Source organism: Centropristis striata, chromosome 8 (genome assembly GCF_030273125.1).
Source record: "Centropristis striata isolate RG_2023a ecotype Rhode Island chromosome 8, C.striata_1.0, whole genome shotgun sequence".
In the NCBI taxonomy this organism is placed as follows: Eukaryota; Metazoa; Chordata; class Actinopteri; order Perciformes; family Serranidae; genus Centropristis; species Centropristis striata.
This window is the reverse complement of record NC_081524.1, coordinates 14,587,616-14,602,902: the sequence shown is the minus strand read 5'-3', so window position 1 is coordinate 14,602,902 and position 15,287 is coordinate 14,587,616. Positions and strand designations below refer to the sequence as shown.

At 36.4% G+C, this 15,287-nt stretch overlaps 1 protein-coding gene across 3 annotated transcripts in view; it reads right to left on the bottom strand.

Annotated features, from left to right (window-relative positions):
- The window catches only part of LOC131977002 (DENN domain-containing protein 3-like), a 48,028-nt gene extending 35,733 nt beyond the window's left edge, over positions 1 to 12,295 (bottom strand). For 2 of the 3 annotated variants that reach the window (XM_059340247.1, XM_059340249.1), the window contains exon 1: positions 6,531 to 7,305. In XM_059340247.1, the coding sequence (XP_059196230.1) occupies positions 6,531 to 6,614 (84 nt within the window). In that variant the 5' untranslated portion in view covers positions 6,615 to 7,305. Of the gene's footprint in view, positions 1 to 6,530; positions 7,306 to 12,279 lie in introns of those variants that run through there. The other variant, XM_059340248.1, reaches the window with a different exon arrangement.
- Between the last annotated feature and the right edge of the window lie 2,992 nt (positions 12,296 to 15,287).

Sequence of the window (15,287 nt, the reverse complement as noted above, 5' to 3'; positions counted from 1 at the left end):
TCTGATAGGTTTATTGACAACATTAGAGTTAATTGGAGACACACCTGTGGATGTATTTTAAGGCACACCTGAAACACACTGCTTCTTTGTGTAACATCATGGGAAAGTCAAAAGAAATCAGCCAAGATACCAGGAAGAGAATTGTGGACTTGCACAAGTTTGGTTTATCCTTGGGTGCAATTTCTGACTTTGAAGAAAGTAATAAAAAATTGTCTAAAAAAATCCTTCTCTCATTATTCTGGCATTTAGTAAATATAAATAATTTTGGTAATCCTAACGGACCTAAAACAGGAAAAGTGATTCTCTGATTTCATGTCAGACAGTGAGAAAAAAAGCATATGTGTCTTTTTATATAGTGTCTGTAAACTTCTGGTTTCAACTGTATGTTAGAAGATGCAGACAGAGACAGTATAGAGGGTGGGGTACAACTAATGGAAATAGAACAGGCAGTTGAAAAATGAAGTCGGGGAAAACCCCAGGGCCGGATGGCTTCCCAATAGAATTCTATCTAACTTTTTCTCAGAAACTCCTCCCTTTCTTATGTAAAGTTTATGACGAAGCCTTCAGGGTCCAATCACTTCCTCCAACAATGACACAGGCGTCCATCTCAGTGCTTCTCAAGAAGGATAAAGACCCAATGCAATGTTAATCTTATCGTCCAGTAAGCTTGCTTTGCTGTGACTATAAAATATTAACTAGAGTATTAGCAGACAGATTAGAGCGAGTGCTAGACAAAATCATTCACTGCGATCAAACAGGGTTTATAAGGGGTAGACAGCTATACAGCAACCTTCGCAGAATATACAATGTAATGTATCTTCCAGGTAATGATAATGTTCCTGAGGTTATTATTGCATTGGACGCTTATAAAGCGTTCGACCGGATAGAGCACAGATATTTGCTGTCGGCCCTCAAAAAATTGGGATTTGGACCTTCTTTTTGCTCTTGGGTGAATATGTTGTACACCTGCCCACAGGCTGCAGTTAGGACTAACAACAATATGTCGAAATATTTCTCCTTATTTAGAGCAGCTATTCTCAACCTTGGGGTCGGGACCCCAATTGGGGTCGCGAGATGATTTTCTGGGGGTCGCCAAATCATTTTGGCGAAGTCAGCTCTGTCTCCACTGTGTTAAAGTGTTCATGTGTTAATGTGTTTTAGTCTTTTTGGTCACTTAATGTCTTTTTTTTTTGGTAATTCTGTGGGGTTTTTTTTGTCATTTTGTGTGTTATTTGGTCATTATGTGTCTTTTTTGATCATTTTGTGGTCAATTTGTGTCTTTTTGTATTGTTGTTTTTGTAATTTTGTGTCTTTTTGGTAATTTTGTTTCTTTTTTGGGTCATTTTGTGTCTTTTATCATTTTGTGGTCAATTTGTGTCTTTTTTTGGTCATTTTGTTTCCTTTTTTTGGTCTTTTTTTGTTGTTGTTTTTGTCATTTTGTGTCTTTTTGGTAATTTTGTTTTTTTTTTGGGTAATTTTGTGTCTTTTTTGATCATTTTGTGGTCAATTTGTGTCTTTTTTGGTCATTTTGTGTCTTGTTTTTATCATTTTGTGGTCAATTTGTGTCTTTTTTGGTCATTTTGTTTCCTTTTTTTGGTCTTTTTGTGTTGTTGTTTTTGTCATTTTGTGTCATTTTGGTCATTTTGTTTCCTTTTTTTGGTCATTTTGTTTCTTTTTTGGGTGATCTGAACTGTGCATGTAAGATTCTGTTCAGTGAGCGGGGGTCGCGGACAACATGCATGTTAAATTGGGGGTCGCGACTCAAAGGTTGAGAACTACTGATTTAGAGGAACTAGACAGGGGTGTCCCCTATCCCCTCTACTCTTTGATGTTGCCATTGAGCCCTTGGCTGTTTCACTGAGATGCAGCAACACTTTGACAGGAATTAGCAGAGGAGGACACATACACAAACTATCATTATATGCCGATGATCTCCTTCTTTTTTTGTCTGACCCCAGGAATGCCATCCCAAGTGCTCTGAAAATCATCAATGATTTTGGATTCATTTCAGGATACAAAATAAACATGGCAAAAAGCCTAATCTTCCCAGTCAATGATAAAGCTAGCCAAATGAATTTGGAGACTTATCCATTCAAGTTAACTAAAGATAAATTTACCTATTTGGGAGTGTCGGTGACCAAACATTATAGTGACTTGTTCAAACAAAATTTCAAACCAGCTCTAATACAGGCAAAAAAAAGACATGGAACGATGGTCAACACTTCCTCTGTCAATGGCAGGACGCATAAATTCAGTAAAAGATGGTAATACTGCCAAAATTTTTATTTCTCTTCCAAACTATTCTGTTATTCATAGGAAAATCATTTTTTAAAGAACTGGATAGGGCTACTTCGTTGTATATATCGTTAGCCTCATAGCATAATTGCCTAAGTCATTTTTGGGCCAAATTGTGGTATCTGCCTAACTTTACTCTCCTACCACTGCTGCATCTTTCTGCCTTACTGCCTATGTTCTCCCTATCAGAACACTTGTTAGAGTCCAAAATCACTTTCTGCCTTAGTCATCTCTTTGACATAGGCATTTTTGCCACTACATACAAACCAAACTACTACTATTATTTCTATGCAAGAGAAAAATTGCCTTAGTCAGGGCATATTCTGCCTAAGTCACTTTTATCTGTTATGAAAACGATGTGTTTAATTTTTTATGCAAACTTGTTCACACTTCTATTTGAACTTACTGTTACAATATCAATTAAAAATACCAATGGGCTTACTAAAAATTGTGTTTTTTCAATTATGACTTAGGCAAATATGCAATGAGGCTAACGATACGGAATAAGAAAATACCACGTATCAGAAAAGAGTGCTTGGAAAGGCGGAAGGAAGAAGGAGGGTTAGCCATGCCTAATTACATGCATTATTACTGGGCAGCTAATATGTCTAAGTTGAACATTCTGATGTAGCCTGCTGAAAGAGAACAAATGCCCCTTTGGGCACTTATGGAACAGCGCTCTTACAGCCCAATAGCACTGAGCTCCTTAATTTGTGCTCCACTGCTAATGAGTAAAAGTCCGCAAGGGCACAACCCAGTGACACAAGGATCGCTTAAGGCCCCTTTTACACGAGGACGCTCGCGGGTAAAAACAACAAAATATTTTATCGGAAGTGCCTTTCATTTAGACGGTGACGGCGTTTTGGGGGCTTGAAGACGCAAAAATCTGAAACCACCTTCCAAAGTGTAAAAGTTGAATCCTCTCCTCCGTAGCGTGTCGTCTACACTGACAAGACACAAAACTCTGATCTGATCTGCTCACGTCACGTATGTGTTTACGTCACATACATGCTCCAGTACAGGAAATAAACAAACGTGGGATTATTTCCATGGTGGGACCTTCAAGCTGCTCTGGCAGCTCTAATAAACTTACTGGAGTCTTTCCACCAAATGTACAGGATATGTACAGATAGTATTAGTGAACAGAGAAGGATCTGGAATTACCTCCATCACATTCTGGATGCAGCAATTTTTCGGAGGCGAGCCAGACGGCTGTGAACGAGACCTGGGAGATCTAGTGATGGTGGAGAACTTTGTGGAAGGAGTAGCTGATGAAAATGTGTGGCGTGAAAACTTCTACATGCCCAAAGATGCTCTTATGGCTTTAAGTGATGCCGCCTGGCTGCATACAATCCAATTTCACACACTTTTGCGTCACCGTATCAGCAGATTTCCTCCTGAAAACGCTCGTCTAAACGAGGAATAAAAAGTGAAGACGCGACGCCACTTTTACGTCTTCTGTTCAGACCGTCCTCGTGTGAACGGGGCCTAAGATATGGAAACAGTTAAGAATCTATTTTGGGTGCAAACGAGGCCTCCCTCTGGCTCCCATCTCGGCAAACGCCCTCTTCCCACCATCTCTGATTGACACAACTTTTCAGCTCTGGACAAGAAAAGGTGTAGGCTTGGTCAAGGATCTCTTTAAAGAAGGCAATTTCATGTCATTTCAGCAATTAAAAACAAAAGTTAATATTCCACAATCACATTTTTTCAGATATCTGCAGGTCTGAAGTTTTATCAAAAAACACTTTTCTCCTTCTCTTCAAAATCTACAGAGTAGCTGGTTGGAAGAATGTTTGAGAGCTGATCCTTTGCAAAGAGGATGTGTGTCTGCTATATATGAGCTTTTGCAGGGGGCAGCAACTCCTTCTTTAGACTATTAAACAGCAGTGGGAGACTGAACTAGGCTTTGGTCTTTCTGCAACAGAATGGAAGAGGGCAGTTGGCTGGGTGCATAATTCATCTATTTGTATCAGACATGGACTCCTCCAATTTAAAGTCCTGCACAGACTCCACTTATCAAATAGCAAGCTTGCCAAAATGTTTCCAGGAACCAGTGACAGCTGTAATTGTGACCCTGGCACCCTTAGCCATATGTTCTGGGGCTGTCCAAGGCTGAAAGACTTTTGGGAGGGTGTTTTCGACACAATCAATGCAGTGTGGGAAATAACAATTAAACCGAACCCTGTCACAGCCTTATTTGGTGTGGTGCCACTACACAGCAAAATCTGTAGTGTTGTTTTTTCAGTGTTAATAATTTTGAGTATGTGAGTGTTGATTTTGGAGTTGTTTTAACACTTGTAGTGATCAAAAAGCTTCTGCCAGCGTTGTTACATGTTAACACCTGAGTTAGATTCACTTCAGTTGGATTTGATTTTCAGATTTTGTGACTTGTATGTTCGGCTAAAGACAGAATGCACTTTTAATGTATCGTAAAACAAAACAACAAATGTTAATTATCACATTAGTGAAAGGAAATAACATGATTTTAGTGTTGAAAAAACACTTTAATGTGTCATAAAATAACACGATGAATGTTAAAAATGAATATTTGACACCCTTGGTGGTGTTTTATGACACCACATAAGTGCACTTTTAACTCGAAATTGTGTTATTCCTTTTCACTTGAGTGTTCAACACTATTAAAGAGTTAAAATATTAACACTTTTCATAGTGTAATTGTAACTCAGAATCCGTGACAACTATATAAACTCAAAAAAAGTGTTAAATTTAACACTCTGTGAGTTGAATTTAACACTCCCGATTTTGCTGTGTAGACTGTAGGATTTCTACCGCCCCTGCCACAGCAGTGGCCTTCGCCCAACTTCTGGCACGGCAGACGATCCTCTTTAAGTGGAAAATGTTGGTACCCCCTTCTCATGGGCGGTGGGTGATGGACGTAGTGGCTCATCTTAAAGTGGAACAACTACCGCATTTTCCGGACTATAAGTCGCTCCGGAGTACAAGTCGCACCAGCCATAAAATGCATAATAAAGAAGGAAAAAACATATATAAGTCGCACTGGAGTATAAGTCGCATTTTTGGGGGAAATTTATTTGATAAAATCCAACACCAAGAACAGACATGTCATCTTGAAAGGCAATTTAAAATAAAAATAGAATAGAGGCAACAACAGGCTGAATAATTGTACGGTATGCTTACGTTACATGACACAACTGAGAACGTGCCTGGTATGTTAACATAACATATTAAGAGTTATTCAGATAACTATAGCATAAATAACATGCTAAGAAGTTTACCAAACCATCCGTGTCACTCCAAATAACTAAAATCCAATGAAATCCTCATCCTCGGTGTCACTTTTAAACAACTCCGCTAACTCCGGAGGTAGAAGATGCGGCGCTTCTTCTTCTACGTCGCTTACGTCAGACTCATCCTCATACTCGGCCTAGAGCGCCCTCTTGCGGTTTAGTGTGAAAATAACATGTGAAATGATATACCGGTAATAATGTGTTAATAATTTCACACATTAGTCGCTCCAGAGTATAAGTCGCACCCCCGGCCAAACTATGAAAAAAACTGCAACTTATAGTCCGGAAAATACGGTAAGATATACGACTCAAGGCTCAGAAAGTAAATTCAAAAAGCTGTGGCAACCGTTCCTACTATATGTTGAGAAGCTCCCCATAGACTAAACGATTTCAAGGGCCCTGTGAATTTATTTATTTACTTATTTATTTGACTGTTTTTTGTTTTTACTTCTCTGTTCACCTCTGTCGGTTTTGTATAGCTGATTTGCATCATTTGTGAAGTTTTACCATTATTGCTCTTCTTTGTGTCAGAATGTCTGTTTATTTTTCTTATTGTCATTAACGCTTATATATTTGGGACATTCTAAATCATGTTTATTTTTATTATTATTATTTCTTATTGATTTTATGGTGTGCGCACAATACATTTGAATTTCTGGATGTGTTAAAGTTCATGGATGTTCTTGTGCTGTATGTATTATAAAACCCAATAAAAAATATTCACATAAAAAAAAAAAAAAAACGTATTACCAACACTAGTCTTCAAACTGGCCACAGTTTTAGTATTAGTATTAGTTACAGCCACCCACCAACATGTAATGGAATAAAACCCTTTTCTACATACATTCATGTGACTTAATAAGGGTTTTATAGCTTTTTGGCATCATGGCATAATTTGGGCAATATTTATGAGGATAACACCACTTTTAACTAACATGTCCCGGTCTGTTTGGGGGCAAATACCTGGTAGAGCTCCCTGAGTTTGTCGCTAGATGCTCCTACAACCACACAGGCTTCCAGCAGAGCAGGAGGCAGATGGTCCGCCATCACTGACACCAGCCCAGGACCAGTTGGACCAGTAGAACCGGGCCAAGGTGCTGACTCAGACCTGCTGGATCACAACCACTGAGAGTAACAGAGAAGAGACAGAGAATCAGCCCAAAGACAAGTCAAAGAAAGGCATACATGAAAAGATACAGGGGTGGTTGACGTGACGCTCAATTTTTGTGTTCCCAGTGACAAATATTACTAAAATTTGATAATATTTCATTAAAATTGTTTTAATATGCAGTTCATTCTTCTACATCTAATCCATCTGCAAACAATGAGTATCGTTCTTCAACTATGCAAATATTCTGTTTTGAACATGACATTTGTCCATCGGTGCAACTGTCCTAGGTAGCATTACTTATCTTAAAACAACTGTCATTTAATGAAAAATTCATCTAAATACATTAATATACTTGAATGCATGTCATACGAGTGTTTACTTAATGAATCTAGACCAGCTATTCTCAACCTTGGGGTCGGGACCCCAATTGGGGTCGCGAGATGATTTCTGGGGGTCGCCAAATCATTTTGGAAGTCAGCTCTGTCTCCACTGTGTTAAAGTGTTCATGTGTTAATGTGTTTTAGTCTTTTTGGTCACTTAATGTCTTTTTTTGGTCATTTTGTGTGTTTTTTGATCATTTTGTCTTTTTTTGATCATTTTGTGGTCAATTTGTGTCTTTTTTGGTCATTTTGTTTCCTTTTTTGGTACTTTTGTGTCTTTTTTGAGTAATTTTGTGGCTTTTTTTGGTAATTTTGTGTCTTTTCTGGTCATTTTGTGTCTTTTTTGGTCATTCTGTGTCTTTTTTGATCATTTTGTGGTCATTCTGTGTCTTTTTTGATCATTTTGTGGTCAATTTGTGTGTTTTTTGGTCATTTTGTTTCCTTTTTTTGGTCATTTTGTTTCTTTTTTGGGTGATCTGAACTGTGCGTGTGAGATTGTGTTCAGTGAGCGGGGGTCGTGGACAACATGCATGTTAAATAGGGGGTCACGACTCAAAAAGGTTGACAACTACTGATCTAGAGGATATAAGTGTTAAGGTCCCTATGTAGAGTTATTATGACACATTACATTTTGTCCTCCTGGAGTAACGCCATGATGTCGATATAAAACAGGCATTAATGTGACCACCCCATTACTGAGAGGGGTCCTTCCAGAATCAGGAAGGACAGAAGACATCTCTGGACACAAGATCACTTCTGGCTCAAATATTTTCATAATATTACTATTTCCGTGCAGTGTTGGAACTGGTCGTCTTAAGGTAGTCCTTTGGTACAACGCAGTTTAAGTATTGATCTGAATATTTTTTATCAACTTGCATTGATTGATCATTGAAAATAATGTAAATTGATAAAAAATATTCATAACTAATATGCCTTGGGCTTATCTATCTTATCTGTCCAACATTCTCTGAATTAAATAATGACATTCTTTATTTTGTTGCACCGGTGGACACATTTTAGGACTACCACACCAAAAGTTAATAATTACTAAATATATGAAGAATTAGAAATGGACACATTCAGTTTTGAATTATTCACATATAAGGGAATATAATTGTATGTCATTTGACATATATTTTTGAATTATTTTTTTTTTTTCACTTTGAATTTGAGTTCACGTCAACCACCCACAGATAAGAGAAAATACATTTGTGTTAATAAGGCACTAAGACACTTGGTACAGTTCTCCCACCTTCCTCTTCCTGCATGAGAACATTTCTCTGATAAATAAAGTCACAACACATGACATATAATTGGCTGTTCCAGCTCATTATCATCGCCGCTGTTCTCATCAACAACTTCTAAAGACCCAGAGAGCTTTTCATCCAGAGTGGAACTGCTCAGCTCAGAAAAGGCTCCTCTGCAATCCTCCAAGTTGCATTATAATATTTAGTTTTGTTTTTGTTTTTTGTGGGGTATTTATTTTTTTATTTTATTGCTTTTATTTTTCTACTATCATTCTGCTCTTTCGTGTTGATTTTAAGCATGGATGAACATGTACATTCTTCATTTTTGTATGTGAACGAAAGAAAAAAAAAACAATAAAGAGAAGTTTGGGAAAAAAAGCAAAGGCTCCTCTGCAATTATTACAGCTACAAGAATCAGAGTTTGATTTCATTACATTACTTCAGAGATTACAGGTGTTTTTACAGATTGTTTTTTACAGAACACTGTGTTTTTCAAGATGCATTGCATACTTCTGCAATGCACTGCTGTATACACTTCTCTGCAGGGCTCCAGTATTTTGTTCGTCTAAATATATATATAAAAAATGTGTTTCTCAAAAATTAGAAGAAAAAGTAAGTCCATGGGTCAATCTACAATCCACAGATATATTCTATCTGCAACTGAATTATAAGATTCACATCTAAAAGCCTGATAAAAACAAAAAAAATGCAAATGATCTCCATGGCTTAATATGACCGAGAATGGCAACACTTTACCAATTACTGCTGTCCAAATGATCATTAGGCAGCTGTTCTCAACCTTGGGGTCGGGACCCCAATTGGGGTCGCGAGATGATTTCTGGGGGTCGCCAAATCATTTTGGAAGTCAGCTCTGTCTCCACTGTGTTAAAGTGTTCATGTGTTTTAGTCTTTTTGGTCACTTAATGTCTTTTTTGGGTCATTTTGTGTCTTTTTTTGGTCATTTTGTGTCTTTTTTGGTCATTTTGTTTCTTTTTTGGTCATTTTGTGTCTTTTTAGGCCATTTTGTGTCTTTTTTTAATCATTTTGTGTCTTTTTTGGTCATTTTGTGTCTTTTTAGGCCATTTTGTGTCTTTTTTTTATCATTTTGTATCTTTGTTTTATTATTTTGTGGTCAATTTGTGTCTCTTTTGGTCATTTTGTTTCTTTTTTGGTCACTTTGTGTCTTTTTAGGCCATTTTGTGTCTTTTTTTAATCATTTTGTGTCTTTGTTTTATTATTTTGTGGTCGATTTGTGTCTTTTTTGGTCATTTTGATTCTTTTTTGGGTGATCTGAACTGTGCGTGTGAGATTGTGTTCAGTGAGTGGGGGTCACGGACAACGTGCATTTTAAATTGGAGGTCGCGACTCAAAATGGTTGAGAACTACTGGTCTAAGGGCAATCAATGACAAAGTTGTACAGCGTTACTGTGTTACTGTGAGTGTGTGCAGCCTAGACAGCACATTTAAATCTGCTTCCTGACTTTTACTCTACTACAATGATACACTGTAAAATTGATTACCGCAATGCCAATCAGTCTCTGGAACACAATTCTTGGCATTCTTGGCAGCAGATCATCAGCTTGTCTTTTTTAGTTTGTGGGATCAGTGGCACCCATGAAGTTCCCAGAAATCCATATGACAACTCAGGAAATAACTGAATTAGCTAAACTGAATGATGCTAACAGGACCAAACAGCATGTCTTTCATCATCCAATTAGTATTATTCACTGCACATAAGTTGATAAAGCACAGACACATTATCCTGCATTCAATCTTTTCTGTATATAGTGTATAGAGCTGCAAGAAATCATTCAAGATTTTTTTTTAAGCAAAAAAGATCTTTATGCTTCCTAAATGTGACAAACATGGGAATAAACTGAATAGCTTTGGATTATGGAACTTTTACCATTTAAAGAAATACCACGGGCCCTGGGGAATTAGACAGAGCATGTTTCACTGTTTTCTGACATTTAATTGGCTAGAAGTATTCAAGATAATAATGGGTAAATGAATCAATAAAATGTTCTTTACTTGTAGTCTCAGAGTTACACTGCTTTTTTTCTTTTTCTTTTATGAAACAACAACAAATGCGTCACCATAGTTAAGAACAAATTATTTTAAATCACATTTTCTCTGTTTCTTGGTCTAGTCTCTTCTTTTCTTCTTGGAAAAATTAGGCTCATGAATGCAGAGAAGATGAACCCATGAACTGATAAATGACTTGTAACTGGGCCACACTGAATGAGCTGCATGGATGAAATGTTTAAAGTACAACTTTATGAAATCCTGCACATTTGACAGAGGATCAGGAAACAATGCTGGAGACTTTAGACAATAAAAGCACTTTCATTCGAAGGCTGAGCTGCACAAAATATTTCTCTCTTTTTTTTAAAAAGACTACTGCAAAAAACACTTCAACACAGTAGCAATGTTCACTTGTTTGAAATGTAATTATAAATTATCCTCAGCAGCAGGAATGTCTAGTATAACGTCACTAATTACCCATTAAGAGCATGCCACATGACATGCTGCTGTCCCTCGATTATGAGTGCAGGAATATGACATATGATGATCATAATCATACAGTGCAATCATATGATCCTTGACAAACGGGGCACATTCCCCATCAAACCATAACAGAACTGATCTTCTGTTAGATGTTCTGATTTGTGACATCAGCACAAACAAATGTGACATCTCTGTCTTCCAGGCGTGAGGCAGTGAAGCTTGCAAAAGGACTGAAATTCTGCATAGTCTGAATCAAATGTGCCCTTAAGACACAGGGGAAAAGTGTGAAGGGACAGAAAACTAATACAGATAGAATGTGCACATATACTATGAGCACATGAGTAGAGTAAGGGTCATTTCTTGCTCATGGAAGCAGACAGAATCATGACCTAAAAATATATCTGACCGTCAAAATCAACTAGAAATAGTGAAAAGCATGTCACGTCTCCAACTTTACAGGTCACTCCTTTGAACTGCTCCCATGCAGAAGACTGTACAGGGGATTTTCCCAATTTTCAGTTCTACAGTCATGGAAAAAATTATTTCACCACCCTTGTTTTCTCCTTGCTTTCTTGTTTATTTTTACGCCTGGTACAACTAAAGGTCCATTTGTTTGGACAAATATATTGATAACAAAAATAGCTCATAAAAGTTTAATTGAAGAGCTGACATTTAGCCATTTTCCATGGTTTTCTTGACAATGATTTTAGTTATTACCAAGAAAACCATGGAAAATGGCTAGATTCTCAGCTCTTAAATTAAACTCTTATGAGCTATTGTTGTTGTTATCATTATATTTGTCAAAACAAATGTACCTTTTGTTGTACCAGGCATTAAAATGAACAAGACATTGAAGAAATCAAGGGTCTAATTTTTTTTTTTTTTACATGACTGTAGTTATTTATATCTTGAGCAAAGAAACGTGACTTTCTTTCACTTTCTTCTAAATAATCTGAATCTCATCAATAGAGGAAATGCCAGAAACTGACTGTTCCAGTTGTTATGTTAGGACAGTGAAAAATGGGTCACTGGCTCACAACAAACCAAGAAAATCATCGTATGCTTTATATTTATTAGCCTACTGAAAGCCAATTTAACCCCTTTAGCAAGAATGTGTCAAGCTGCTGCAATGTTATGATAAAAAGTACAACTTTTTGCATATTAATGTTACTAAATATCATTTTGTAGTCACATTCTACGCATGCCTACAGACCATAGGCATGCAATTCAGCCCATGTATGCAGGATAAAAGTTTGGCAAAGTATGCAACGTTAGAAAGTTGAAAGTTTTTACAAATTAAAGTTCAGTTTGAATTGTTTTATTGCATCTGCGACATGTGATACTGAGTCACAAGCTGCACAGGTGAGGAGAAGATATAATCAATCACTGGAGCTCACGTGCGACACGATAAACTGCTAAAAGTCGTAAATAAGCTGTTGTTAAAAGTAACTTTTAAGGTAACTTACCTCCTCGCAGCTAACCGTGCGGCTCCTCACTCATCTCCCCTTCACATTCATAACAGCAGTCCCGAGATAAAGTCAGTCCAGCTGCGCAGCACAAGACTGAATGGATCGATCTCATCATGTTTACCGTCTGTCACTCCGCTTCCTGTTTGTGGAAGCAAACATGCGCATTGGTGATTTAATCCAGCTATTCTCAACCTTGGGGTCGGGACCCCAATTGGGTTCGCGAGATGGTTTCTGGGGGTCGCCAAATCATTTTGGAAGTCAGTTCTGTCTCCACTGTGTTAAAGTGTTCATGTGTATTAGTCTTTTTGGTCATTTAATGTCTTTTTTGTGGGGTTTTTTAGTCATTTTGTGTCTTTTTTTTGGTCATTTTGTGTTTTTTTTGGTCAGTTTGTGTCTTTTTTTGGTCGTTTTGTGTCTTGTTTGGTCATTTTGTGGTCATTTTGTGTCTTTTTTTGGTCATTGTGTGGGTTTTTTTGTCATTTTGTGTCTTTTTTTTGTCATTTTGTGTTTTTTTGTCATTTTGTGTCTTTATTTTGTCATTTTGTGTTTTTTTGTCATTTTGTGTCTTTTTTTGGTTATTTTGTGTCTTGTTTGGTCATTTTGTGGTCATTTTGTGTCTTTTTTGGTCATTTTGTGTTTTTTTTGTCATTTTGTGTCTTTTTTTGGTCATTTTGTGGGTTTTTTTTGTCATTTTGTGTCTTTTTTTGTCATTTTGTGTTTTTTTTGTCATTTTGTGTCTTTTTTTGGTCATTTTGTGTCTTGTTTGGTCATTTTGTGGTTATTTTGTGTCTTTTTTGTCATTTTGTGTCTTTTTTTGGTCATTTTGTGTCTTGTTTGGTCATTTTGTGGTCATTTTGTGTCTTTTTTTGTCATTTTGTGTCTTTTTTTGGTCATTTTGTGTCTTGTTTGGTCATTTTGTGGTCATTTTGTGTCTTTTTTTGGTCATTTTGTGTCTTGTTTGGTCATTTTGTGGTCATTTTGTGTCTTTTTTTGGTCATTTTGTGTTTTTTTGTCATTTTGTGTCTTTTTTTTGGTCATTTTGTGGTCATTTTGTGTCTTTTTTTGTCATTTTGTGTCTTGTTTGGTCATTTTGTGGTCATTTTGTGGTCATTTTGTGTCTCTTTTGGTCATTTTGTGTCTTTTTTGGGTGATCTGAACTGTGCGTGTGAGATTGTGTTCAGTGAGCAGGGGTTGCGGACAACATGCATGTTAAATTGGGGGTCGCAACTCAAAAAGGTTGAGAACTACTGATTTAAGGAGTCACATCGTCACACTGTTAAAATAATCGCCTCGTCATTTTTTGTCAAAATTGTTTGTTTTTTTGCCTAAATCATCGCCTCCATCCTCAGTTGATCAGATCATGATTTTACCCCTTTAAGATCATCTCTTCTTTGACAATTTGCCACATTCATAGGAATCAGATAAGAACCCAGCAAAGAAGAGCTAGAGGGAGATTGTTTAGTTATCAGTTTAGTTTATCAGTGTTTTATTGCTGACACTAATATTGGTAACACTTTACTCTAAGACATGGGTGTCAAACTTGTGGCCCGTGGGCCAATTGCGGCCCTCGTGACGATATTTTGTGGCCCCCACCTTGATATGAAAGTTTAATGTGAGTTTTATATGAATGGCACTTTACCGTGTTGTTTGTTGAAGGTCCCTTTAATTACTTTCTTTTGATAATTTTGTGTCTCTTTTTAAATAATTGTGTGTCTTTTTTAATCATTTTGTGTCTTTTTTTGGTCATGTTGTGTCTTTTTCTGTCATTTTGTGTGTTTTTTAGTAATTTTGTGTCATTTTTGTGTCATTTTGATACTGCCTCCAGCGGCCCCTGCTCTAAGGTGTCTACATAAGAGTGACATGAGCGTGTCATAAACATGACATGGGATGTGTCATGAACATTAATGACACTTTGAAGTAACATTAATGCTCATGATACTTGTCATGTCATGTTTCTGACAGGCTTGTGTCACTCTTATGTAGACACCTTCAAAATAAAGTGTTACCATATCTTGCTTAAGTCACAAAGGCATGTTGAAAAAAATAGCCGAAGTCATTTATTTCTCTTAAGTTACATAATTTACACACAGTGTTATTACTATGCCAATAGCAATCCTTTGTTACATCCTTTTTGAGTTAAATGATCAATAAATGTCATATGTTACACTTTTGGTGAAGTTTTTTGTGTTTCCTGCAAAACTTGAAAAAAAGAGTTAGGCGATTATTTTAACAGGGTGACGAACTTTATTTAGATAAATAGGAAGATTAGATATGGAGGAAAAAAAGGGTAGTAATGTGGTGTACGGGTTAATGTATTTATTTGATAAAAATGTCATATTTTGTGTTTTATGGGTTGCTTTGCAATATTAATATTATTACTCCAAACTCTGTTTTCAACACTTAATTATTGAACTTAAGCAATGTGGCACCTTATTCGAACATGTAAAAAAAAAAAAAGCTATAAAGACTTCCAATATTTTAAAGGACAGACATTGTCTTTGACTCTGCAGGGAGTTAAAATGAATGGACTTGTGTTAAGTTGCTTTTTATTGCTTTGTTATCGCTCTTAATTTTAAGTAAGACTTAAGACTTAATATTATAAAGCACATCATTTACAGAATTGTGAAATACCTTGTAGCCTCCAAGATATTTGTATTCATTATATTTAATCATAATTAGGCTTTATAATGTCTTGCATAATTTATGAAAGTAAGTCAGTTGAAACCCATTTAAAACTTAATTGCCCAAAATATAATCAAATTATTAAAATAAGTTGAATATACATTAGCAGCTGTGAACCCTCCATTGAAACACATGCATATGAATCTAATAACAAAATGATTTTAATGTCACATTTACTAGTTGACCTTCACTTCATAATGATGTCATCTGATAAAAAACATTTAAATCCTGATTATCTGAGTTAATTCACAGCTTATGGAGACATTTATATGAGCAAAACAGTGTAAATAACTTTGTTCTTTATTATTGAGGAATTTCCCTTT